We start from the raw sequence: 25406 nt of genomic DNA, 5'->3' as shown, positions 1-25406 counted from the left end.
TAGAGATTTCCAATCCAGACCACTTACTTTAATGTTAATGTAAATGTACAACAAATAGAGATATACTAATATTTTAAGTGAGAGAGTAACACATGGGGGAGAGAGTAAGTATGGTAAGCAGTGGCTAGAGTGTACACAAGTGCCCCAGGCGGGACCGAGAGTATAACGAGCAAGCGTGCCTACGCTTGCAAGGTGGGCAATTGATAAGTCAACCGTTGTGATTGGTTGGTGAGTGTACAGTAAACAGCTGATTCGTGAAACAATGGTTCATTGGTCTGTCGCTGTACGTGAATATTTTAATCCAGTAAGGAATGGTATTGTAGGCACTAGGCCGCAGAAAGAGATATAGAGTTAATGCAGTATATACAGTTTAGTAAAATAAAGGAAAATATAGAGTATAAATTGCCCAAAAAATATATACATAATTATTGTTCAATAAAAGTACTTAACAGTTTTAAATAATCAGTTTTGAAGAATTTATCTATATTTGTAATGTATTTGTTAAATAAATCTTTTTTCACTTAATACAGATAAATGTTACTAAAGGAGGAAAGTTCTGTTTCCATTGTTCCATAAAATGGTAACGTATTACTTATTTATTTTGAAACTAATTCATAAAGCATTAAATATTTTGATTTTATTCGTATTAACTAAGTATAAAATCTATTGTGCATCGTCCATATTTTTCAATATGCAAATATTATTCAACCAAACTTCTTATCAAGTTAAGATATTGAAAATTTGTTGTGTATAAAGTTAAATGTGAATTCTCTGTGGTGTATTTACTAGGTGAATACACTGGAATTGCCCATTATTGTATTTTATGGTTTTAATTCATTGTAAATATGAAGTGGTTTTACAATATTTCTTAAAACTCGTAAATTAACTGATGGTATGGACAAGTTCCTTAACCCTTATGTGCTAAAAATGGTACACTGATTCTTCTTGGATCATCAAGGTGAAGTATCCTATTCTCCTAAAGGGTTTACTTATAACTAGTGTGTATCTAGATAGAAAATCTAGAAAAACTATGTAAAACACAATCAGTTACTATTAAATTATTCTGTACGGTTGGTTGGTATATACAAGTTAATAACCTGAGATATACAGAGTTGTGTCGTGGCAGCCGAACGGTACAGACGTCTTTCCTTGTTGCTCCGTCTTCTGTCGCTTCGAAATGAGTGATTGCGCGTCGTGTAGTGATCCCTTGCCTAGTGAACCGCTTTCGTTTGCTGTATGTTCCTCGTGTGACATTAGACTACACCTGGAATGTGCTGATATTCTTGAGAAAAACTGGAACCACATGGGTGATACCAGACGAGGTGGATGGAAGTGCAAGGGCTGTATTGGTGCAAGTAAGTCGAGCAAATCGAAAGAAACCGTTTCACAGGATATTATTACAAAAATGCAGAATGAATTCCTCAAAAAAATGGAGGATACAATCAAAAAACAATTTTCAGAATTTGAAGCCCGTTATAAAACAAGACTTGATGACTTTCAAACCTCTTTAAAATATTTTTCAAATAAGATTGATGATTATGACAGTGTGGTGAAAGAACTCAAGTTTACAGTTAAATCTATGGAAACATCAAATTTGTCTATTGAGACTCAAAATTTAAATTTTAAGAGAGAATTGGCTACAATTAAAATTCAATTTGAAGAGCTGCAGCAGTACAACCGTAATAGGAACCTGCAAATTGAGGGGATCCCAGAGGTAGATGGTGAACAGATGACTTCCATTGTTCAGAAGGTTGCTGGTCTGGTGGGGGAGTCTATTGAATTTGATAACGATATTCAAGCCATACATAGAATACCTGTAAAAAATCTCAGAGGACCAAGGCCTATCATTGTGCAGTTCTCTAACCGGCAAAAGAGAGATACAGTTTTGAAAAAAAAGCAAAATTGCATCAAAGAACAGAGGCATTAAGTCTTCTGATTTCGTTCAGGGAGTGCCCATGACCAACGTTTATATCAATGAACACTTAACACCGTATAATAAACACCTGCTTTTCAATGCAAAAAAACTCAAAGAAATCGGTTTTAAATATGTATGGGTGGTTGAGGGAAAAATATGGGTGAAAAAATCGGACGATGATAAGAAGACCAGAATATCAACAATGGACGATTTGGCTAAATTGGGGTTGAAAATTGATGGGTTGGTGACGAGGGTACCTGAGGTGTGATGTGGATAAGGCTAACAGACAGTCAGACATCGTTGTAATTGTGTATTGGTCATGGCCCACAGTAATGTATTTAATGACTTTAAAATATTTTGTTTGAATGTTAGAAGTATAAGGAAACACTACAATGAACTCATAGTTTATTTAAACTCACTGAACTATATTTATAAAATTATTATCTTAACTGAAGTATGGATCAAGAGCGGAGAGGAGGTCAATTACAACATCGCAGGTTACAGCATGCTGTTCCAGCCGAGACCTGACAATCAAGCCGGTGGCGTTATCGTCTACCTGGACTCTGCTCTCGTGTACACTCACGAGCCCATCCTACTGCCCACTGCCGAGCTGATCCACGTCACACTCCTCCTCCCCCATTTGAATAATAGTCTTGAGTTTTCGCTCTTTGCAATTTATAGGAATTGTAGATTTACTTATAATCAATTTAAAAACGAATTTGTAAATATTTTAAGGTTAAAAAATGATCCTGCATTAATAGTGGGAGACATGAATATTTGCACATTAAAAAATAAAGGGTCTGGCATTGAATATCTAAGTACACTTTTTTCTTATGGTTTTGAGAATTTAGTAAATACGCCAACTAGAATAGTTAACGAGTCAGCGTCCTGCCTAGATCATGCACTGGTAAGAAATACTAAGGGGTTTAAATTTATGTGTAGCGTTTTGGAATTGGATTTGACTGATCATTTTCCCTTGGATATTCAAATTGACGATCTCAGGGAGAATAAAAATGAAATTAAGTTCTGTAAAATTCTGAATAATGGTCTTCTGAAGAGACAGTTACTTCAGGCCGACTGGAGTCTAGTTATGGACAGTATTGATGTAGATGAGGCTGTAAAAAGGTTCTATGATATTTATAATGCATGTCACCTTGCATCATGCACTTTGAAAAAAGTTAACAGTATAAATAGGAAAAGAAGTGAATGGGTTTCAGATTATCTTGTTGAGTTAATAAGGTACAAGAATAACGTATATAAGGCTTATGCCCGAGATAGGAATAACTTAGCTTTAAGAATTGAATATAGAAATATATCTAAGATTGTGTGCAGGCAAATCAAATATGCTAAAATAAATTATTATTCAAGTTTAATTCAAGAATGCAAGGGTGACTCGAAAAAGTACTGGAATGTTGTTAGGAAGTTAATTAAGAGTAAAAAGAAGGGTTTAGATAAAATTACAGTTAACAGTGTTACAGTGAGTGTGAATAACAATGAATTAGTGGTTGCAAATGCTTTTAATGAATACTACAGTGGCATTGTATCCAATTTAAGGTATGAGGAGTTTGGAGAGGACTTGTTTTATGAGGACAACACTGAGCATGAAGTTTTCTTACACGGTATCGATATTAACCTAGCTGATGTTGTAATCACAATTAAAAACATGCAAAATAAGCATAGTTCTGGGTTTGACGGTATCAGTGTTAATGTCATTAAAGAAAATGTAGATGTGCTTGCACCGGTGCTTTTTTCAATTTTTAAAAAATCACTAAAGGATGGGATAGTACCAAAAAGCTTCAAGTTAGCAACTGTCATCCCAGTTTACAAAACTGGGGATACCAAAGATTTGTCCTCATACAGGCCGATCTCGTTGATTAGTACAGTGGCTAAGGTTTTTGAGCACATTGTAAAAGATAAGTTAATGCATTATTTTACTACTAGATCAATTTTTTCCACTAGCCAGTTTGGCTTTTTGCCCGGGAGAAGTATAGACATGGCGTTGAATGATCACATTAGCACGATTGTTGGCAGCTTGGATGATCATAAATACACATTGGCTATCTATCTTGATTTTAAAAAAGCGTTTGATGTCCTTGATATAGACCTACTTGTTATTAAATTTAAAAAAATACGGAATAGGTGGCAGGGCTCTATCTTGGTTGGAATCGTTTTGTAGAGGAAGAAATAAAATTGTTAAAATCAACAATGTACATAGTGAGATGGTTGAGCTGAAGTATGGCACAGCACAGGGTGGTGTCCTTGGGCCAATGCTATTTTTGATCTACATTAATGATCTATTAAGTTTACAGTTAAACGCTAATATATTCGCGTATGCCGACGATACGGCACTAGTCTGTTCTGCCTACAATAGAGAAGCTCTCAAGGTTAGAGTTCGTAGCGACCTTGAGAGGATTTCGACATGGCTTATTAATAATAAATTACTAATAAACGCAAAAAAATCAAAATATTTAATGTTTTTTTACTATAATCAGCAGAAAGATAAATTGGAGCAGGATTTTGAATTTTACTGTCATAGACATAGATGCAATTATGAATGCACATGTTCTAGTATTGAAATTGTAGCTTCGGTTAAATATCTTGGTTTGTATATAGATCAGCACTTGAAGTGGGACCAACATGTTGATTATGTTGTCAAAAAATTAAGAAGAATAAATTACTCACTATACCACATGAAAAACTGCTTGTATAGCCAACATTTGAGACAATTGTATCTGTCATGGTTCGAGAGTACGATGCGATATGCAATAATTCATTATGGTGGGGCTTACCCTACGGTATTGCGTCCTGTAATAATGTGTCAGAGACAGGCCTTGAGGATAATTTTTGGAATCTTCCGTCGGGAAAGAATGAGTTATATATTTAATGAACACAAATATTTTAAATTTTTTCAGATCCACAAGTTTTGTTGTTTGCAATATGTGCACAAACATTTTAATAACTATCCCTTAAAACAATATCAAAGATCAACTAGAGCTGCACAGTATATTACGCTACAGGTTAAAAGGTGGAACAAAGAAACTAGTAAACACCAGTTCTGTTACTTGGGTCCAAAACTGTATAATGCAGTTGTAGAACATTTTGGCAATGAAATAGTATTTGTAGGTAAACCTAAATTCAAAATGAAAATAATCCAATATATAACAGACTGGCAGACTTAATTAACCACAATCTGTTGTACTGTAAGTTTTCTCTGTTAACTGTTTCATCAGTTATCATTTTATAGTATTGTATATGTTATATCGCTGTAGTCTATTTGTTGTTATAACTTTATAGTTTATGTCCTGTTATTCATTATGTAGTCTATCTGTTGTTATCACTTTATAGTTTATGTCTTATTATTCATTATAATAGTCTATCATTCTGTTGTTATCACTTTATAGTTTATGTCTTGTTATATTGTTATATTACATTCCTTGTTATTTATTACATAGTCTAACTGATCTTATTACTATAGCTTACGTCCATGTTATCACATTATAGAATATATCCCTGTTAATTAATATAAAGTCTACAGATTGTGTTTAAAAAAAATTATTTTTAAGAGAGTGTTGGAGCATACTCCTAGTGCATGGTCTAGAACAGGATGTTGGCGCGGTTATGGGGGTATAAATTATATAACCTATAAATAATTGTTTAATTTTATATTGTTGTATATTGTTAAATTTTATTTCCTTGTTATTTAGTACTATTTAACTTTATAGGCAAAAATGTTCTATAGCACGTTGTTGGTGTAAGTTTGAAGACGTGTGTTTATTTATGATTGTTGTATAAGGTGATATTTGTATGTTGGTTGTGTAGTTGAGTTTTGGCATATTTGTAAAATTTTAAATTTCTAGTAGTAATCTAAATACGATACAAATAGCTAGCTGCCACGAAGATTAGATAGATATAGTATTTGTATATTCATATTGCCCTAACCCTCGCGCGCCCTTTTGGGTGCTTGGGTGTAGGAAACATTGTCAGATTTGTAATTTTTTTAATAAAAGATTTTTGACTTTGACTTTGACAGATAATATGGTGAGAGGATACCTAAGTTCATATGTATAGTAATTTTAATATGAGCAATATACATTCAAGTCCAAAAATGAATCCGTTGTTTTCAACACCACTTGTGCAAGTTAACATTATTAAAAAACAAAACTATTATGTGACGCATTACAGTCCATACCAATGGAGCCTCGAAATGGCAAAGATTAACCCTTTGACGCCGGCGCTTTTTGATGTGCGCTGTGCCTGTGTAACGGTGCGCCCGAGACCTGCCTGCCCTCGCTGGGCGACGGGATTTCACTCAAATCTTACGTCCCGCGCATCGTTATAGTTATTTGCCTCTAACTTACTTATTTTTTATTCAATTGGTTCAAAGTAAAGTTTTTATTTTGTAATACTAATTTACCTTTATTTTGACTTAATCTTACGTATTCTCCGACAGTTAATATATGTGTTTTACATTAATTTAGTTTGAAAAACATGTGTTTCATTAGATTTTAAGCGTGGTTTGTGGTAAAATAAAACCTAGAATGAAGCTGTTTTCAATTTCGAACTGGGTCATGCCGGGTCAGACGCTGTCTCACGCACTACTAGGCCACTCATCACGAGTGGGACAGACAATGTCCCGGCCGACCTTTAAGGGTTAATGGTTCTCATCATAAAGAAAGTCCAAATCCGTATAGTTGAATGCCTTTTGTTCTTTGCTTCATCTTTGTAATTAATTTTAATCAATATGTAATTATTTAGATTATTTTAATACTATACTTATATTTATACGAAAATATTAAGATTATATATTAGATTGAAAATATTTAAAAATTAACATAGAAACTAAACACAGTATCAAAATTTTAATAGACCAAACTTAAAATTTTGAAATATAAAGAACAATACAATAAGCCTATATACATAAAATAATAGAAACGGACGAAAAGAAAAAATGTTTTTTCGGTTTTTGAAACAGCAAAACAAACTTATTTTCGAAACTGTATAATTTATCACAATCTAAGTTAGTAGCTCTATAATTAATGGCATAACAATTTTCTCTCTGTTATCATTAACTGTTTTCCTTTGTTTTATCCTTTAAAGATTAGCGGGTTAGTGATATAATTGCAATAATATATCCCCAGTCACTATAGTTCTTGATTCCTTCAGTTGAGTAACTGACTGTGTGAAAATCAATACTGAGATTCTAGTTAGTGAGTATTTATTTTGTTTGTTTTAAATATGTTTAATGTAACTATTTAATTGGAAAATATACCTTAATAGATCGAAAATATTAAATTATAATAAGGGTTTTACTATGTAACTAGACATGAAACATTCCCTATAATTATATGAATAAAGTATATATTTTTTAAACATTTGTTCCTATTGGGTAAAACACAAAGGTTTAACTCTGTTCTTATAGGATAAAACCGAAAGTCTAACTTTGTTTTTATGGGGTAAAACCGTCGTTCTAACATTGTTCTTATGGGGTCTAACTTTGTCATTATGGGGTAACACCAAAGGTATAACTGTTATGGGGTTAAACCGATGATCTAACATAGTTCTTATGTAGTAAAACTGAGTTTCTAACATTTTCCTTACAGGTTAAAACCGAAGGTCGTTTCAGTGCAGACGGTTCATTAACTGTGGAAATTGTATATATTTTAATTGTCTTAGTAAGGAAAGAAATATACTATAGCATTTACTAAAGAAACTATTTTAATACAACCAAATTTAAGAGTGTGTCAAACAAACAGTTCCTAACTGTGTTCCTCAGCATTCTTATAATATAAAAAGATGCTATACAATTTAAATATAAGTAAATGTAAACCAAATAATTATTGAAGAGAGAAGATTATTGATGAAAATCAGTTTAATGGATCTTTCAGTTGTTATCACGAACATTTTACAGAAAATTTTTTGTTCTGTATTAGTCAATAATTATAAATAAAACTTATACGATGTCACGTCACTTTCAATTGGCGGATCATTTATAATTCATGCCAATGCCGTTGTGTGTTTAAGATAAGGTAAGATAACTATAAAATTCATTTTATTTTACATGTATATTTTTAATAGTTCAGGTGATACTTAATTATCACTGACTGCAAGTAGCAGTTGGGCATTTTAAGATACATCTTCGCCTGAATTTTAAAATGTTTTGAAAATAGGACTTCCTGTATCTCATTTATATGTAGCATTATGACCAACAAGTCATAATTTACGTAGCTCTAAAATGACGTTTTCCATCCAACAACACTGTAGGGCATCATGTAATAACAAGGAAATTGTCTGATATTTTGAAAAATTACACCAATAAAAAAAAATCTAAAACATAATTGAACCTTCAATACGAGAGAACTATATCTATTAAATCTGTCGGTGAGATGTATGACTCATATCTCAAGTATATCTTCTGCACTTATATATGATAAGTATTATATAAAAATAACATAGCCTTAAATAACTTTTTTGGACCAAAATTATCCTAAGATATATAATTTTCTGTGGAAAAATTATAGTCGAATGTAAAGGAAAATTACAGATAAACGTACGCTTAAAAAATGGCTAAAAAAATAAGTAGCGTATTATTTTCCTCTTTTTTTGCAATCAAACACGAAAGAAGGAACCTCGGAATTGCTTGTTAAGGATAAAAAAATAGTTTAAATAATGAATATGTTAGTACTAATGCTCCTTGTGGGTATATTATGTGTTTTTCAATGTTTTACTCTGTTCAAGTTAAAATGATATACAGCATATACCTGCAACTGCTACTTGCTTGTCTGTTCTTCTTTCAAAGAGGTAAGATAACTATAAAATTCATTTTATTTTACATGTATATTTTTAATAGTTCAGGTGATACTTAATTACCACTGACTGCAAGTAGCAGTTGGGCATTTTAAGATACATCTTCGCCTGAATTTTAAAATGTTTTGAAAATAGGACTTCCTGTATCTCATTTACATTTAGCATTATGACCAACAAGTCATAATTTACGTAGCTCTAAAATGACGTTTTCCATCCAACAACACTGTAGGGCATCATGTAATAACAAGGAAATTGTCTGATATTTTGAAAAATTACACCAATAAAAAAAAATCTAAAACATAATTGAACCTTCAATACGAGAGAACTATATCTATTAAATCTGTCGGTGAGATGTATGACTCATATCTCAAGTATATCTTCTGCACTTATATATGATAGGTATTATATAAAAATAACATAGCCTTAAAATAACTTTTTTGGACCAAAATTATCCTAAGATATATAATTTTCTGTGGAAAAATTATAGTCGAATGCAAAGGAAAATGACAGATAATAATAAATAAAAACACCTATAGAAATATGATGCATTGTAACACATTTAAGTTTTGTAATCACGCTTATAGCAAGATCCTATTGGTAAAGCAGTTAAACATCTCTTTTTAGTTTTAATAGTAACAGTTGTGTATTACTAAGAAAACTATACATATGTTGGCAAAGGTTATACATAAAGTATGATGAAACATTTTCTTGGAGAGTTTTTTAACATTCAAAAGTGAATAATTATCCACAATGTTTAATATTTTAAAAATAGTAAGTTATTGATAGTTATTAAATTTTGCGTTAAAAAATTCACGAACACAAAAAGTGTAAATTTTTATTCTTGCCATCATTTTCATCGCTTGCCATCATTTGTTATTTGTTAAATTTGTTGACATCCAAAGGGTACCTATTGAAGACTACAACACTCATCTTGTTTGCATAATATAAAAATCATTATTTCAGTCATATCTTTATGATATTTGGTGGACTACCAGCATTAACAAAAGCATACAAATTAACTTCTTCTTGTTACCCCAGCCACATGTATCGATGGTGGAAGCGATTGGTATTATCAAGAGGCCCAGTCACACCCCTGTCAGCGTCCTTGTCTTCCCGGAGATGTGAGGACCTGCTACTACAGGTTCTCCATTGAGTGGTACTGGGCCTTTAGCAAAGCCTGCTATGACTGTCCTCACACTCTTTCTGACTGCTACAGAAAGGATTGTGTCCTTGCTGGCGGTGTCGAAAGGTTCATCACTGTTGTCAACAGACAAATGCCTGGCCCTAGTATTGAGGTTTGAATTCCTTATAATTTAATTTAAAACCATCATGCATAAGTGTTCAAACCGATGGACACTAACCTCTAAGTACTATTATAAAGTATGTTATAACGTAGCAGTAAAAAATACTAAAATTGTTAGTATAACATAAACAGTACTTTATATGATGTCACAATCGTTTTATAAATTTCAATTATAAAGTTATAAAACAGTCTGTTAACCTATATATCTAATACTCGTTTCAGGAGGAATAAATTTAATTATAATGTCTGTTCCCCTCAGTCAATAATGGAGACCTTTGAAACAGTTGTTAGATTCTATGTAACAGGGATTATGGTCATAGATTCTACACAGTAAAAATAGATAAAACACCTACGCTATAACACAGGAACTTTATTCACTGTTTGATAGATTGTTCTACCGTGAAAATACACGTTTTTGTAACATTTATTTGTGCTAACCCTCTGTGTCGTTATTTATTACTTGAGACGTAATAAAAGATTGTCAAATGACGTTGGTTCGGAGTTATAATTATTGTATTAAATCATTACTAGTGATAATGTTATTCCTAGCTTATCAAAAGTTCCAAAATGTACGTAATTTGAAGGTTTTTACGTTTAGTCTACTTTAAGTAATACAATTAATTAATTAATTAATTAATACAAATTAAAAAATTAGTAGTACATGTAAATTTACAGATCTAAGAAAATCAAAATCTTATAATTGAAAGATTTTAAAGATAAAGAAAACATAAAAATATTATAGAACCTTGGAATAAAAATATGTAATAACATATATTTCAAGGATCAACTGAACCACTAGGTTTGTCATGGAGATAAATTGGAGGTGGAGGTAGAAAACATGATGGACGACCAGACAACTTCCATACACTGGCATGGTCATCACCAGGTCAAGACGCCCTACATGGACGGGGTGCCCTTCATCACCCAGTGTCCCATATCGCCTAATTCTGTGTTCCGATACACCATGCAGGTCACCAATCCTGGCACACACTTCTGGCACGGCCACACAGGTTGGAAAGAATACAACTACTTACATTACTCAGCAATCTCCTTACCCTCCAAATCAAAAAAAAAAAACCATAGTGTCCATCTAACTTGGTACAAACTTCTGGCACGACCATACACTTAGTAGAATATCACTTTCTACATTTCTCAGTATCCTTGTCTTAAAAATCCATTACACGATGGTGGCCACTAATCGTACTACACATTTCTGGCATGGCTGCAAAGGTTAGTAAAATATCGCCTTATGCATTACTCAGTATAATTGTCCTAAAACCCATTATAACATGGTGGCCGCTAATCATATTACACATTTCTGGCTTGGATACAAAGGTTAGTCGAATATCACGTTATACATTACTCGGTATTCTTGTCTTAAAATTCCATTATACCATGGTCGTCACTAATCGTATTACACATTTCTGGCATGGCAAAAAAGGTTAGTAGAATATCACTTTATACATTACTCAGTATCCTTATCTTAAAACTGCATTATACCGCGGTGGCCTATAATCGTAGTAAACATTTCTGGTATATCTACCAAGGTTAGTAGAATATAAAATCCATTATACTATGGTAGTTAATAATTGTATTACACAATTTTTCCACAGCCACACAGTTAGTAGAATATCACGTCATATATTACTCAGTATCCTTGTGTGAAAAATCCATTATACCATGGTAGCCACCAATTGTATTACACATTTCTGGCTTGGCCACAAAGGTCATTAGAATATCAATTTATACATCACTCAGTATCCTTGTCTTAAAAGTCCATTATACCATGGTAGCCACCAATTGTATTACACGTTTCTGGCTTGGCCACAAGGGTGAGTAGAATATCAATTAATACATTACTCAGTATCATTGTCTTAACAACCCATTATACCATCGTGGCCACTAATCGTATTACACATTTCGGGCATGGCCACAAAGGTTAGTCGAATATCACTTCCTACATTAATCAGTATTCTTGTCTTCAAAATCCATGAAACCATGGTGGTCACTTAACGTATTACACATTTCTGGCTTGCCCACAAAGTTGGGTAGAATATCAATTCTTACATTACTCAGTATCCTTGTCTTAAAAATCCATTATACCAGTGTAGCCACCAATTGTATTACACATTTCGGGCATGGCCACAAAGGTTAGTAGATTATCACTTCTTACATTACTCAGTATCCTTGTCTTAAAAATCCATTATACCATGGTGGTCACAAATCGTGTTACACATTTCTGGCTTGGCTACAAGGCTTAGTTGAATATCACTTAAAATATTGTATATTATAAATTACTCAGTATCTTTGTCTTAAAAATCCATTAAAACATGGTAGCCACCAATTGTATTACACGTTTCTGGCTTGGCCACAAAGGACAGTAGAATATCAATGTATACATTACTCCGTATCCTTGTCCTTACAACTCATTATACCATGGTGGCCACTAAACGTATTACACATTTCTCGCATGGCCACAAAGGTTAGTCGAATATAATTTCCTACATTAATCAGTATCTTTGTCTTAAAATCCATTATACCACGGTGGCCACTAATCGTATTACACATTTCTGGCATAGCCACATAGTTAGTAGAATATCGATTCCTACATTACTCATTATCCTTGTCTTTAAAATCCAGTATACTATGGTGGCCTCTAATCGTAGTAATCATTTCTGCTACGGCACAATGGTTAATAGAATATTACTACATTACTCAGTATGCTTGTCTTCAAAATCTAGTATTCAATGGTGGCCACTAACCTTTTAGTACACATTTCTGTTACGGCCACACAGGTGGGTAAGAATACCATGAACTTCATGAAGTTGTATTTCAGCTAAGGATAATAGCTTTTAAGTCAGTTAGCAAATGAGTTAGTGATTAGATAATTGTTCTTTTAAATTTAATGACAGGACTGCCAGTGGTTCTCTAGGACGAGATGATAACAAATGATCAGTTATAAAAACTGGCGCTCTTGAATAGAACATTTGTCAACAATATTTTCCTTTACTCCTAATTTATATTTGACATTTCATGATTACTTCACACCGTCTGAAATATTTGTTTACAATTTTAAAACATTTTAGAAATAGTTTTTTATTCCTTATTATACGCACAGAATTAAATAAATATTAGCATATCTAAACTAAACAAAAATTTAGGACGAATACAATTTTATATTTATTTCCTAATTGTTAATTATATTTCCCCTTATAAATCATATTACTCATCAAATCAAATATAAATTAAATTGATTATTCATTTTTTAAAATTATTTATACTTATGAATATTTATTGTTCATACATTAAATACATCTTATGGTTTCTGCAAACTTTTATATTCCCTGTTGCGATGTTTTCGGATTATGAAAATCGCAAATAAACTAAACTCTATACTTCATAGTAAATAAGTCAAACTAAAGGTCGACATATTTTAAGTAAGTAGGTATCCTTTATTACCAGTCATGTCATAATAGTACCAGGCCTGAAGGTTAGAATGCACTATAAACAGTTTTTTTATAATTACGTGGTCCATTCTAGTTAACCTGTAACAATTTATCGTACTTGTTTAATTCAACTAACTAAATTTGGAAATCTAGGTTGGCAAAAGAGCAGCGGCGTATTTGGACCTCTCGTAGTCAGATCTGCTCCGAGTGCTGAAGACTCTCTCCTTTACGACTTTGACCTGTCAGAGCACACCATAATCATTAACGACTGGACTCGTGTAACAGACATGGACAAGTTTCAGTTCTTCGTACAGAGCAATGGAAACAAAAGTCCTGAAGCAATTTTCGTCAATGGAATGGGACGCTACTTCAATGACTCTATCCCGCTTACCCATACTCCTCTCGCTGTCTTTACAGTGCAAAAGGTAAGAAATTAGCCGCTGCTAAGATTACGTTTACGTCTTCATTCGTTTGGAACAAGGAAATAGTGAAGAGTTTTTAAACATTTACCGAAAGTATTAGTTTTTTAGATTATAATACAATGAATAAAATGTACATAAAACAAGTAAAGGTTAAAGATTTTATAATTAGAAATATTTCTTTAATATAGCGTACCATATCAATTAATGACATAAATTACCTGATAATCGGATTTTAACTAACTAAGTACCATATGGAAACGTGTATAGTCTTCAAGCTCATCTTCAAGAACTGTTAAATAACTAGCTGTCACAATGAATGTTTACATATCATTCCCGCTTGTAAGATTACTACATACCAGGTGTCTTATAACAGGTTTGGCTAATTTTGCATCTAATATTTCAATACAAAGTTACTAAAAGTAGTTAATGAGCCGCTTGTTTTCATTCAGAAGTTACTGATTTTCATTTTAAAGAATTTCATATCTAAGGTTACTATTTTGGTAAAAGTAATTATCATTGTAACCAAGTCTCCTAGTTTGCTAAGTTTTTTGGAATTATATGACATATAAGTCCCGCCCTTGTGTAAGAGTACTTCCACGACTGACAAATTGGTCACGTTCTCTTTCAACATCAGTTACTGAAAGGTCTTTGTCCCCAAACCAAGGATATCCTTTCGTATTATTGTTTTACCCTAAATACCTATTATTTGTACTGTTAACATTGAACTAGTCTCTTCTCTTTAATAGGATGTTTTTAAACAGTCATAATCGATAAACATAGGTCAAACAATATGATCACACACTCTCTCATTGAGTCACTTCAAACGATATAAATAAAATAAAATATTAGGTGGTAAGTAATATAAAACATATTTGACATTTTAAACATTTATTATAGTAATCTATTTCCCCCTAAATATAAATTATTGTGTTAGTGGTATCAAGTGATTCTCAAATTACGTTCTAAAAGAAGCAAACTATACTTACAAAAAGAGTAAAACAGTAGTTTATACTCAAAGGATCTGCAACCTAGAACTATTAGTAATCTTCAGTATTCAAATACCGAAAACATAAAATATTGAATAAACATGCCATTGCAACCTGCGGGCTTACACAGAGGAACCAACTCTCCGCCCTAACATAACATAACTTGCTTGATGGAATGTTTTATTTCACATAAATGATATATTAAGATTATTGATAAAAAACATAAAACTACCATTTTATTACAGGACACATTAAATAGCTATGCAGTCTTCTTTTCCAGGGATTCCGTTACAGGTTCCGGTTAATCAACTCTGGCGCCCACGATTGCCCTGTGGATTTAAACATTGACGGCCATCCCATCACTGCTATTGCAAGTGACGGTTCTGACATAGAACCTGTTACAGGTTTGTATCAAAGCAGTTGTACTAAATCCAAACAAACATATGTAAACCTAAAAAGTCATTAGAATAGCTCTAACTAGTGAGTTTGAGATTTTGTTGAATATCTGAATAGATTCTGAAAAAAAGTCATTATATCTTTTTAGTTACACATTTTATCCATGTATATTCCGTGTATTGATTCATGAAAACGTATTTAAATTTATTCCGGGTTTTGATTCATGGTTTAGTGTATGATTATGCATTATTTATTAATAATAATTAAGAAGGCATTGCTTATTACAGTTAACGCTCTTCCCTTAAGTACATATAATCTGATGTCTTCATCTGCATACTATTTTGTTAACATTTTTATGTATTTTTTACCGTTGTAAATCGCTTTATTTATTGTTTTAACATCCTATTTTTTGCTATCGGTTTTGAAGTTTTTGTAATTTAATACGTTATATAATGGTTTTGATTACACTGTGCTAATCTTGTTCAGCACTTTAGATTTAAGATTTTCTAAAGTTTGTTATAATAATGTGCCTTATAATACTATCAAACGGTATACAATCGTTAGTAAATATATAAATATGAAATTTATTGCACTGAAATAAATAAATAGTTAGTTTAAAGTTGGAGAATAAAACCCTTGTCCTAAATTTAGTGCTATCTGGAAAATATTCTTCAAATTTTGGAGTTTAAAAGATATGTGGAACAAGTTGAATAATATAATTATAATATGTTATAAGTAACGTAAATAATTTAAGAGAGTTGCGTTCGAGAATGAAATGACTAAACCTTGATGTATGCATAGTGACGATAATTTAATTTTCTCCTTAATGCTAGTACTGTGTGGACTTTGTAAGTTATTTTATGTTTCTATGATGTGTGTACGTAATGAATTGACCTACTTATGGGACTTTGCAGGAATTTGTATGTAAATTATACAAGAAGGATGTTTCAACCCCTGGAGTAAAAGGCTTTGCTGACCCTCAGCCAATATTTTTCGAGTCCTTTAAGTGGGAATTTTTTTAAGCAATATATCTAATAATTTTAAAGACTCTTGTTACTCAGTTTTATGAAAAGGTTTTGCATTAATTCTAGTTGAATATTATGATAGGAATCGTGAAAAAAAATTACTTGATTTAAATTTTAATAATTTAATAGTATTTGAAAATGAAAATATGATATAAGTAATTAAACCAGTCACGTTAAATGATGATATATCACTATATACAATTTACTGAACAAAATGACGTATTGAAGGGGAAATACATTAAACCTAAAAGGAATAATATTTTTATCGAAATTTATTAAAAATTCGGTTTTATCTATCAATAAATAATAAATTTAAGAATCCTTTGCCGTTCCTGATAATCCTTCATTCTGTAATTTCCAGTCTTCTTCAGTTCCTTTATAAGATCTTCCGTGAAGACTATTGGAGTAATTAAAAAAAATTAAAAATAGTGATAAATGTTATTAAAACAATACTTCTAATATAGTTTTTTTTCCGGTGTCTTTTTTGTATTTTTATGATAATTGTAATAAAAATGATGTCAATATTTATTTGTGGAGCTACCTGACGATAAAACCTTTGGTTTTGAAAGGCCTCGTCCAAAACATAAACTATATTATTTAAGTATTCCTTTAATAACATTTAGTACAATTTAATATTTTCTGTCCATTATTATAAAAATAATTATACAATAACCTCAATGACATCTAAACTTAATAGGTTTACTTGATTTTACTGCATAATTAACCACATAATCACTCGGAGAAGGTTACAGTTATTAAATAGATTGTAGTATTATCTTAAAAGGTTCTCTTTTCCAATAAAAAGATTACTATGCAATTATAGGTTACCACGTACACTTACTTATCAAGTTACAAGAGATACGTCACATACAACCGATTTCCAACGTTATTACGTGATAATAAAACTGTGAATCTGTCCAAACAAAAAACAAATTTAATGGAAAAATGTTATGTTACAAACTTATATATCTCGTCTAATCTTTATATTTAAAAACGGTATTAAACAGGAGTTTTAAAAGGTCTACAAACAGTCAAATATGTCATGTACTCGGGAACGTATAAACATAAAACTTTGTACAATAACATAGGGCAGAAAACTAAACTTTTTGATACAATCAGAAGCTCTTCACGACCTTAGGAGCTACATAAGGAGTCGGTAGAAAATCCTAAATGTAAGCGTAGGTGCACACCATAGCAATGTTAATAATATTTTAAATTTTTAAATAGTAAAATATCATGCCGCAAATTAGATCTCAACAACCTAAACGGAAAGGCTGTTATCTAAAATGTAAATACTGATATTAAATGCAAGTTCAATAATAGTTTAATTTTATTGTAACCATATTAGATGAAGTTACAAAACCTCACAATGATAAATGTACACAAACACTTACTGTAAAGGGTATTCAGTGGCTCGCTTTTCTTCTATGGGAATGGTCCATGAGGAGTTAGTAAAAAATTTTTATTATTAGCATAGGTAAATATACAGCACTGAGTTATGTAAGTAAATTATCAAAGGAGGTGTTACAATAATTTTTCCCTGCACTTCTTGGAAATATCCCATCCAATGATAAAACCCTGTAAACGCGTTGTTTGTTATATAAAATGGAATACGCACAGCTTCTTATACAATACGTTGTCGTGCTATGGATACAAACCACTAAAAATTCTTGTTGTGAAATGAAAATAATTAAAGTACCTTGCTAAATATTCTGCTAGATTTAGAGTTTACTTCTAAAATCGTTGAATCATTATAAACGTTGTAACGGAAAGAACATTTGTAGTGCGGTTTTGCGACATACGTCTTTGCTTGACTAGATTTTAAAAATGGTATTTTACACATCGACATATGCTTACATTTAAGATTTTACGCTGAATCTTAACGAGCCATCACCATGAGATGGCGAAGAGCTAAAGGTTGCCTCAAAAAGTTTACTTTCATGTTTATTCCCTACGTCACAAATTTTTATATGTATATTATACACACTCTCCGCTATTCAGAGCCTCGAAACTAAATCCAACTCAATATCATAAAACTTAGTAAATTGTTATCGATCATTTCAAATGCCTTACGTCCAAGCGGTTCCTTTACCCCAACCACACACTCTAACCAGATTTGAATTTTTTTTTACATTTTTGGATTGTATAGAATAAAGTATAGGGAGTTGTCATATACAGAATGTTCCAGAACTCTATTACTAACTTTTTAATTGCTATTTCCGAACAAACTACAAACCAAAATATCACATTTAAACTTGTGAAAACTTCATAATTACCCGTACAACCACTATCATGTAAATTTCATTTAAGTAATTTTAATTTAAAACCTTCTTCTCATAATCAATTTACATTTCGGTATAAAGCTTTATTCCTTAAATACTTAATGAAATAAAATATTTTAAATCTTTGTTATTTAAAGGGTGCGTTCTCAAAATGACTAAAGGTTAATATTTTAAAATCAATATATCAATGGGTAATTAAAAAATAAATATTAGTTCACAGTTCATTTGAAAAAAATATTTAAATAAATTAATACCAAGTATAAGTAAATCAGTTTATACAGAAGGGAGATACTAGAGCTAGACAGTTATAATTATGTTAACAACAGAACAGCAATGTTAATGAGCTACAAAGATCTGTTATTTTAATTTGATCATCTGATTGCATTGATTTTGTTGGAATGTGATCATAATATCCATACTTTTTTAGGATTTAGATTTACTTAAGTAACAGAATAATTAAATATGAATGAAAGTAAGTGCAAACAAAACATTTTCATGTTATTTTACATAAGATTACTAATAAATGCAATCCAAGTTTTTATATTGAAAGAGAATAATGAATAAAATATGGAAATATAAAGCTAACTTTAGTGGCATAGTTCTAAATGTTTAGTCACATTTGTGGTAGGACTATCAAACGCCCCTTGATGATACTGTTTTCAACGACAGAAGTTGTACTTTTAAATAAAACACTATTATTTTATACTCTTTGTTGATATGATTTGCATGCACAACTTATTAGAATTCCTAAGTTACTGACGTTATATTTTAGTTTAGACATATTTTCTATTTAGACAAGATTTTTACCAAAAATATCCTAGATCCTGCAATATATGAGGATAGGCCACAATCTAACGTGTAGTGTTAAAATAAATAGAGTAAAGAAATTTAAATTAAACCATCTAATTATTTGTCTCAATAGTAGTGCTGTCATATAACAGCAACTGGCATAGCATTTAGCTTTATGAAAGAAAGTGATCTTCCTTATTTATTACCGTATTTTCTGAAACTTATCATCGTGGATTTTGTAATTTAACTGATTAATCAAAATGTCGTTACAGTCCCTATATTATTATTTGATGATTTAAACATATTTATGTTACAAGCTTTTACGAATAATTACAAGCCATTAAAATAATTAAAATTGTTTTTATGTAATTACGCTTTTAAGACATTAGATTGTATATAAAATTACAATTTATTGCAAAAAGCCGTTCTGAACTTTAAATTACTTAAAAAAAACCATAACAGTAGCTTTACGGGTACTAATAGTGTTTAAAAATTCTATTATGTTAATTTGGTTTGAAATGTTTTCGGAAATAATATCTCAAAAGTTTACAATAACAAAAGGTTTACATATTTGGAATACAAATATATGTCTTTACTTTTAGTTCGGTGTCCGCTTCCCAGATGTGTGTAATTTTTAAGAGAACTTCCTTTTTAAAAGAAAGAAGTCGCAAATTTGGCCAAAAATAAAACTTTTTCCTGCGGAATCTTCAACCTACCTAAGAATAAAAACAATATATATGTAATAATAATACAGCCACCTAATAACCTAATAAACCTTTATCCTCACCACCTACTCAACATGTTATTTAGAATGTAATAGTGAAATTAAAATTACTTCAGTATAAATCGCTAAAGAAATAAATCAAATTAACTTCATATAAATTAAAATGATCTTAAAATATAGAAACTGATAATCATAATTGGTGCAGGTATATTAACGGATCCTTTTTATGAGTATAGTTAGGCTCAAATTGTGACAGAAATATAATGTATTAAACAGTCTAATAGAAGCAAGATGGTAACAGAAAGACAGCTTTCTTCATGGTAACGTTAAAAGGAGTTTTTGTATGAGATATGAAATCGGTCTGTGGAGACCTTTTTGACTTCCATTGTTAATCCAAGCATTGATAACTTTTAATTTCTTCTTTTCTCTTGGAACAATTAGTTCATGTCTTATGTAACAATACAATAGCCTAGAATGAATCATATCAACAGCTTGTTAATTGATTAGATATATATTAATGAAATATACCATATGTAATACTTCAAGACTTCATTAACATAATACTTCATTAACGACACAAAGCTTCTGATTAGACATAGACGAGTAAAATTTACATGGAAATACACAGTTTAGTTTTAAATTTCATAGACATAAAATACGGTTAGGTAGAATTCTACTTACAAATACGTAGAAATTGGCTTTAAAAGCAAAAATAACCTATTAAAAAATTAATTTTTATAACTTAAATTTAGTTCATTAAATTTTTTTTTTAATATTCCATGTGCATAAGCTTCCGAACTGATAAGGCATATTAACACACTACTTATCGATTTTAATTATGGATATTAATGAATTCACTATTATGAGAAAGCAGTATAATTAAAATCTATCTTACAACCAGTAATTTCTAGATTATGATAGTTTTTCCCTTAATTAGCATAACAATAGTACGTCTGTGACCAAATACAATAAAATACGTCATACAAACTTTTTAAGGACTTTATACTATTGAACTCCCCGAAATCCATGCAATTTTTTTTTTAATACCATAATAAAATAACTCGTTGGCTCATGTATTATCTTTAATATACAGGGTGGGACAGAAATATGGTAAAATATTTTAAGACGTGATTTTAGAGCTAAAAATAAGAAAAAAATGTTATATAAAGGTAGGTCCGGAAACGGTCCATTATTGAATAATGGCTGGCGAAAGATTTTGCTTTGTTTTCAGTTCACAGGTGACATTAAGTGATTCTGAAATGTTATGTTCTTACTCTTTAACTCAAATAAGGTAAATCTATTTGTTAATTTACCTGAAAAATCAAATGAAACCACTCTAGAGGTTGTAGTGTGAACATTTTTTGAGAAAAAGTATGAAATTTGCCAAAAATCTAATAACAAAAGTACCGTCTTAAATGTTTGATGTCGAATAACATTGTTAAATAACCAATAAACAAATTGTTTTTCCTAATACAGATTGTAGAGAATTTAATTCCGAAAACAACCATAACAAGCAAAGTTAAACAAATGTGTAAAAATGTTATGAAATTGACTCCTCACATATTAAACTACACAGCAAACTTTTGCTGTTTTATAGTAAGGAATGATTATCTGATTGCTAACAGCTGGTGAAAAACAAACATATTTTTAGTTCAAAATTGTATTTTTAAATACAATAATATTTACAATCGATTTAAGTCACACCGGAAGATTAAAGATGATGGTCAAAATTACCTCCGTTGTTCAAAATGCACGCGTTCAGACGTCTTCTCATCGAGTTTAAAAACTCCAGGTGTCTGCTTAATGGTTTCTATTCCATTAGAAATTTTTAATCGGAGTTATTGAATGGTATCTATTGGGGAAGCGTAACTAATTTTTTTAAATATCCCCAAAGGTAAAAGTCCAAAGGATTTAAGTCCGGTGATCTTGCTGGCTATGAAACTGGTCCACCTCGGCCTATCCATTGATTTGTGAAACTCTCATTTAGGTGTCCACGAACAGCCTGAGAGGGACGCGCAGGTGCCCCGGCATGCATAAACCATATGTTTTGGCGCAAATGCATAGGACATCAAGCAGGATAGGTAGCTCGTCTCTTAAAAAGATCAAGTACACCACGCCATTAAGCCTGGGAGGAAGCACGAATACGATTAAATGATTTACTAAGTTTCTAGCCCAAAAATTTACTGAAAACTTATGTTGTGAGTGATTAGGTTTGGTAGAATGAGGATTTCTGTTTGCCCAAGTGTGGTTGTTATGGAAGTTAATGATAGATGTTCTTGTAAAGTGAGCCTCATCGGTAAACAAAATTGTACTTAAAAAGTTTGGATCAGCACATTTTCCCAGAAGCCATCGACAAAAGGCAACACGGGGAGCGTAGTCTTGTGTAAAAAGAGTTTGGACATGCTGGAAGTGGTATGGTTGTAACTGGTACTTGTGTAGTATTCTCCGAATACTAGATTGGCTGACATTGAACTGTAGTGACAATTCTCTAGTGCTCTTTTCAGGATAATCAGAAATTTCATTAAGAACCAACTATTCTAATTCAACAGTCCTACATGATCGTGCGAAGCCTGCATTACTATGCTCCAAAGACTTCAAAGAACCTGTTTCAGATAGGCGTTGATAAATAGTGGCAAAAATTTTGCGTTTGGACACCTGCGGTTAGGAAAGTTCTCTTGATACAGATATCTTGTTGCAGTATTATTGCAGCGTCCCAATACATACATTAAATGCAAGTCTGCTAATCCAGAGTTTGAATACACATGAGTATTACCTTCCATTTTTAATAAATTAAACACAAAACTGAAAATCACCAATAAAATGGATGAAAATAACTGGTTAAAATACTTAACACACACACACTATCTTTACAGTTTTTTGTTTTGTTCAACAATGAGGTGACATATTATTTCATATCATAATAAATGCCCAGCTGATTATTTATTATTTAAATATGTTTAAACAGCTTAAATGATTAATTAATACCAGCTGTTACCAATCAGATACTCATTCCTTATTATAAAACAGAAAAAGTTTGCTGTGTAGTGTAATACGTGAGGAGTTAATTTCTTAACTTTTTACAAGTTAAATTAAATTTTCTTACTATGGTTGTTTTCAGAATTAAATTCTCTACAAGCTGTATTAGGGAAAACAATTTGTTTAATGGTCATTTAACAATGTTATTCGACATAAAACATTTAAGACGGTATTTTTGTTATTAGATTTTTGGCAAATTTCATACTTTTTTTAAAAAACTGTTCACACTACAACTTCTGGAGTGGTTTCATTTGATTTTTCAGGTGATTTAACATATAAATCCACCTTATTTGAGTTAAAGAGTAAGAACATATTTCAGAATCACTTAATGTCACCAGGTGAACTGAAAACAAAGCAAAATCTTTCGCCAGCCATTACTCACTAATGGACCATTTCCGGACCTAACTTTATATATAATTTTTTTCTTATTTTTAGCTCTGCAATCACGTCTTAAAATGTTTTACCATATTTCTGACTCACCCTGTATATAACGTATGCCAACGTATATGTTTAATATCCATAAATCATTTTAAGTTGTTTATTATTATAAGAATTATTATTTTCTGAATTACTATAATTAACATTAATGTAGACGTATTTATGTAAAACAATATGCATGTAAATTATGTTTAATATAATTAAAAAATTATATTTTTAATCAAACTTATTCACCCGGTTAGTAATCCTACAGGGTTAGAGTGTTAGATATATTACATCCTATACTGCAATGTAATCAATGCTTTTCTGAAAATAAATGAATTGGAAAAAACTTCATAAATAATATTTTGGAAATTCAGTCACCAATATAAAAGTGTTTTAGAGGAATACATACTTTAGATTTATGAACATTTTTAGTTGACTCCCTGGTGTCTTATGCCGGTGAACGTTGGGACTTTGTCCTGGAAGCTACAAGTCCTTTAAACAATTACTGGATGCGGTTCACCGGACTTCAGGACTGCGCTGAGGACTTCGCAAAGGTTCATCAAGTCGCTGTTCTTCACTACAAAGGTGTGCCAGAGCGGGAACCTAAAGATCCTGTTGGATACAACATTCACTCTAAGGCCAAATTGGTAAGATTTAAATAGGAATGACGTCATCCTTACTTTCTTTCCTGTTATATCCACAAATAACTCGATCGACGCTTCTCGAGGCTAAATATGTTTGATAATTCTGGGCATCAATGTCGTAACCATCCTTTCCGTGCATATTGGATTTTCCTAGGACACAACCATGTATACAAACTATGAACTAAATTATCTGTGAAATATCGTATATTGAAACCGGAGCTAAAATTTGGTGGCCAGTTATCCAGAGGTTCTAAAACTCCTGTATGGGCTCAAAAGATGTTGGATTAACGTAATATTCAGTAAATTTACATTTTGATAACTTATAAAAAGAGCTACCCTTTACCATTTTTTACCAATCCACAAGCACGTTCATTCTACCGAAATCAGTTATACTTTACTTGCTAATATCATTTTGCACGAATTATATCTCGAATAAAATAAGCACATTAAGGATAGTAAAATAATTACTCAGCTACATCTAACCAAATCTTTTTCGTGCAATTTCTTCCTTCTGGATCTGACAAAAAGGTGCATTACAGATATTTCATTTACAGTATTACTAATATATACTGGAGAACGAGTCTTTTAAAACTGTCATAGCAAAAACAGATTACGGTGTGAGTCATAATCATAATTGGAAATTATCAACAGTTTGTTCTGCAATAATTGAACTTAAGAATAACAATTAGATTTTTTGGAAATTATACATAAGACATAATTTTTTTTTTTAGATTTTCTCAGATATTGTTCCAATATAATTTATATCAACAACTTCTTTTATTAAAACCATGTTGTTATAATTTTCATAATTTTTCATTATGATCAAAGTGTAAAGGGTGTAATATAACAACAAACATAAATACTAATGCATAAAAATTTTCATGATGTTAAAAATATGTCTTGTGTCAGTGTACTTTTACAACCTGGCCACTCCTCACACTAAAGTGCTTTAAATTTTCATTTCTTTCAGCAATTGAATCCTCCGAACGTCGCTCTAAACCAAACGGGTACTTTAAGCGTTCCTGCGCTAATAGCAAGCACTAGGACACAAGACCCCGTACTACTTCATGACCCAGATATGTCGGTGATATTGTCCTACGACTTCAACAGAGCTATTCATACGATGTATGCTAAACATTACCTTTATGGATCCAATCAAGGTAAGATAAAAAAACAATTGGATATTGCATTCTAACTGTTGAATCGTTTTT

General features: G+C 31.4%; 1 protein-coding gene across 2 annotated transcripts in view; it reads left to right on the top strand.

Moving 5' to 3' along the window:
• Nucleotides 1-7072: 7072 nt before the first annotated feature.
• The window catches only part of LOC124367711 (laccase-1-like), a 34971-nt gene continuing 16637 nt past the window's right edge, over nt 7073-25406 (top strand). Inside the window, exons 1-8 of one of the 2 annotated variants that reach the window (XM_046824786.1) lie at nt 7073-7122; nt 8651-8713; nt 9758-10014; nt 10822-11032; nt 13622-13893; nt 15157-15280; nt 23984-24198; nt 25166-25355. In XM_046824786.1, coding sequence (XP_046680742.1) covers nt 8656-8713; nt 9758-10014; nt 10822-11032; nt 13622-13893; nt 15157-15280; nt 23984-24198; nt 25166-25355 — 1327 coding nt within the window. In that variant the 5' untranslated portion in view covers nt 7073-7122; nt 8651-8655. Of the gene's footprint in view, nt 7123-8567; nt 8714-9757; nt 10015-10821; nt 11033-13621; nt 13894-15156; nt 15281-23983; nt 24199-25165; nt 25356-25406 lie in introns of those variants that run through there. The other variant, XM_046824784.1, reaches the window with a different exon arrangement.

Source organism: Homalodisca vitripennis, chromosome 8 (assembly GCF_021130785.1).
Source record: "Homalodisca vitripennis isolate AUS2020 chromosome 8, UT_GWSS_2.1, whole genome shotgun sequence".
NCBI classification, from domain to species: domain Eukaryota; kingdom Metazoa; phylum Arthropoda; class Insecta; order Hemiptera; family Cicadellidae; genus Homalodisca; species Homalodisca vitripennis.
Note: the sequence above shows the minus strand (reverse complement) of the source record. Positions and strands in the feature narration are given on the sequence as shown.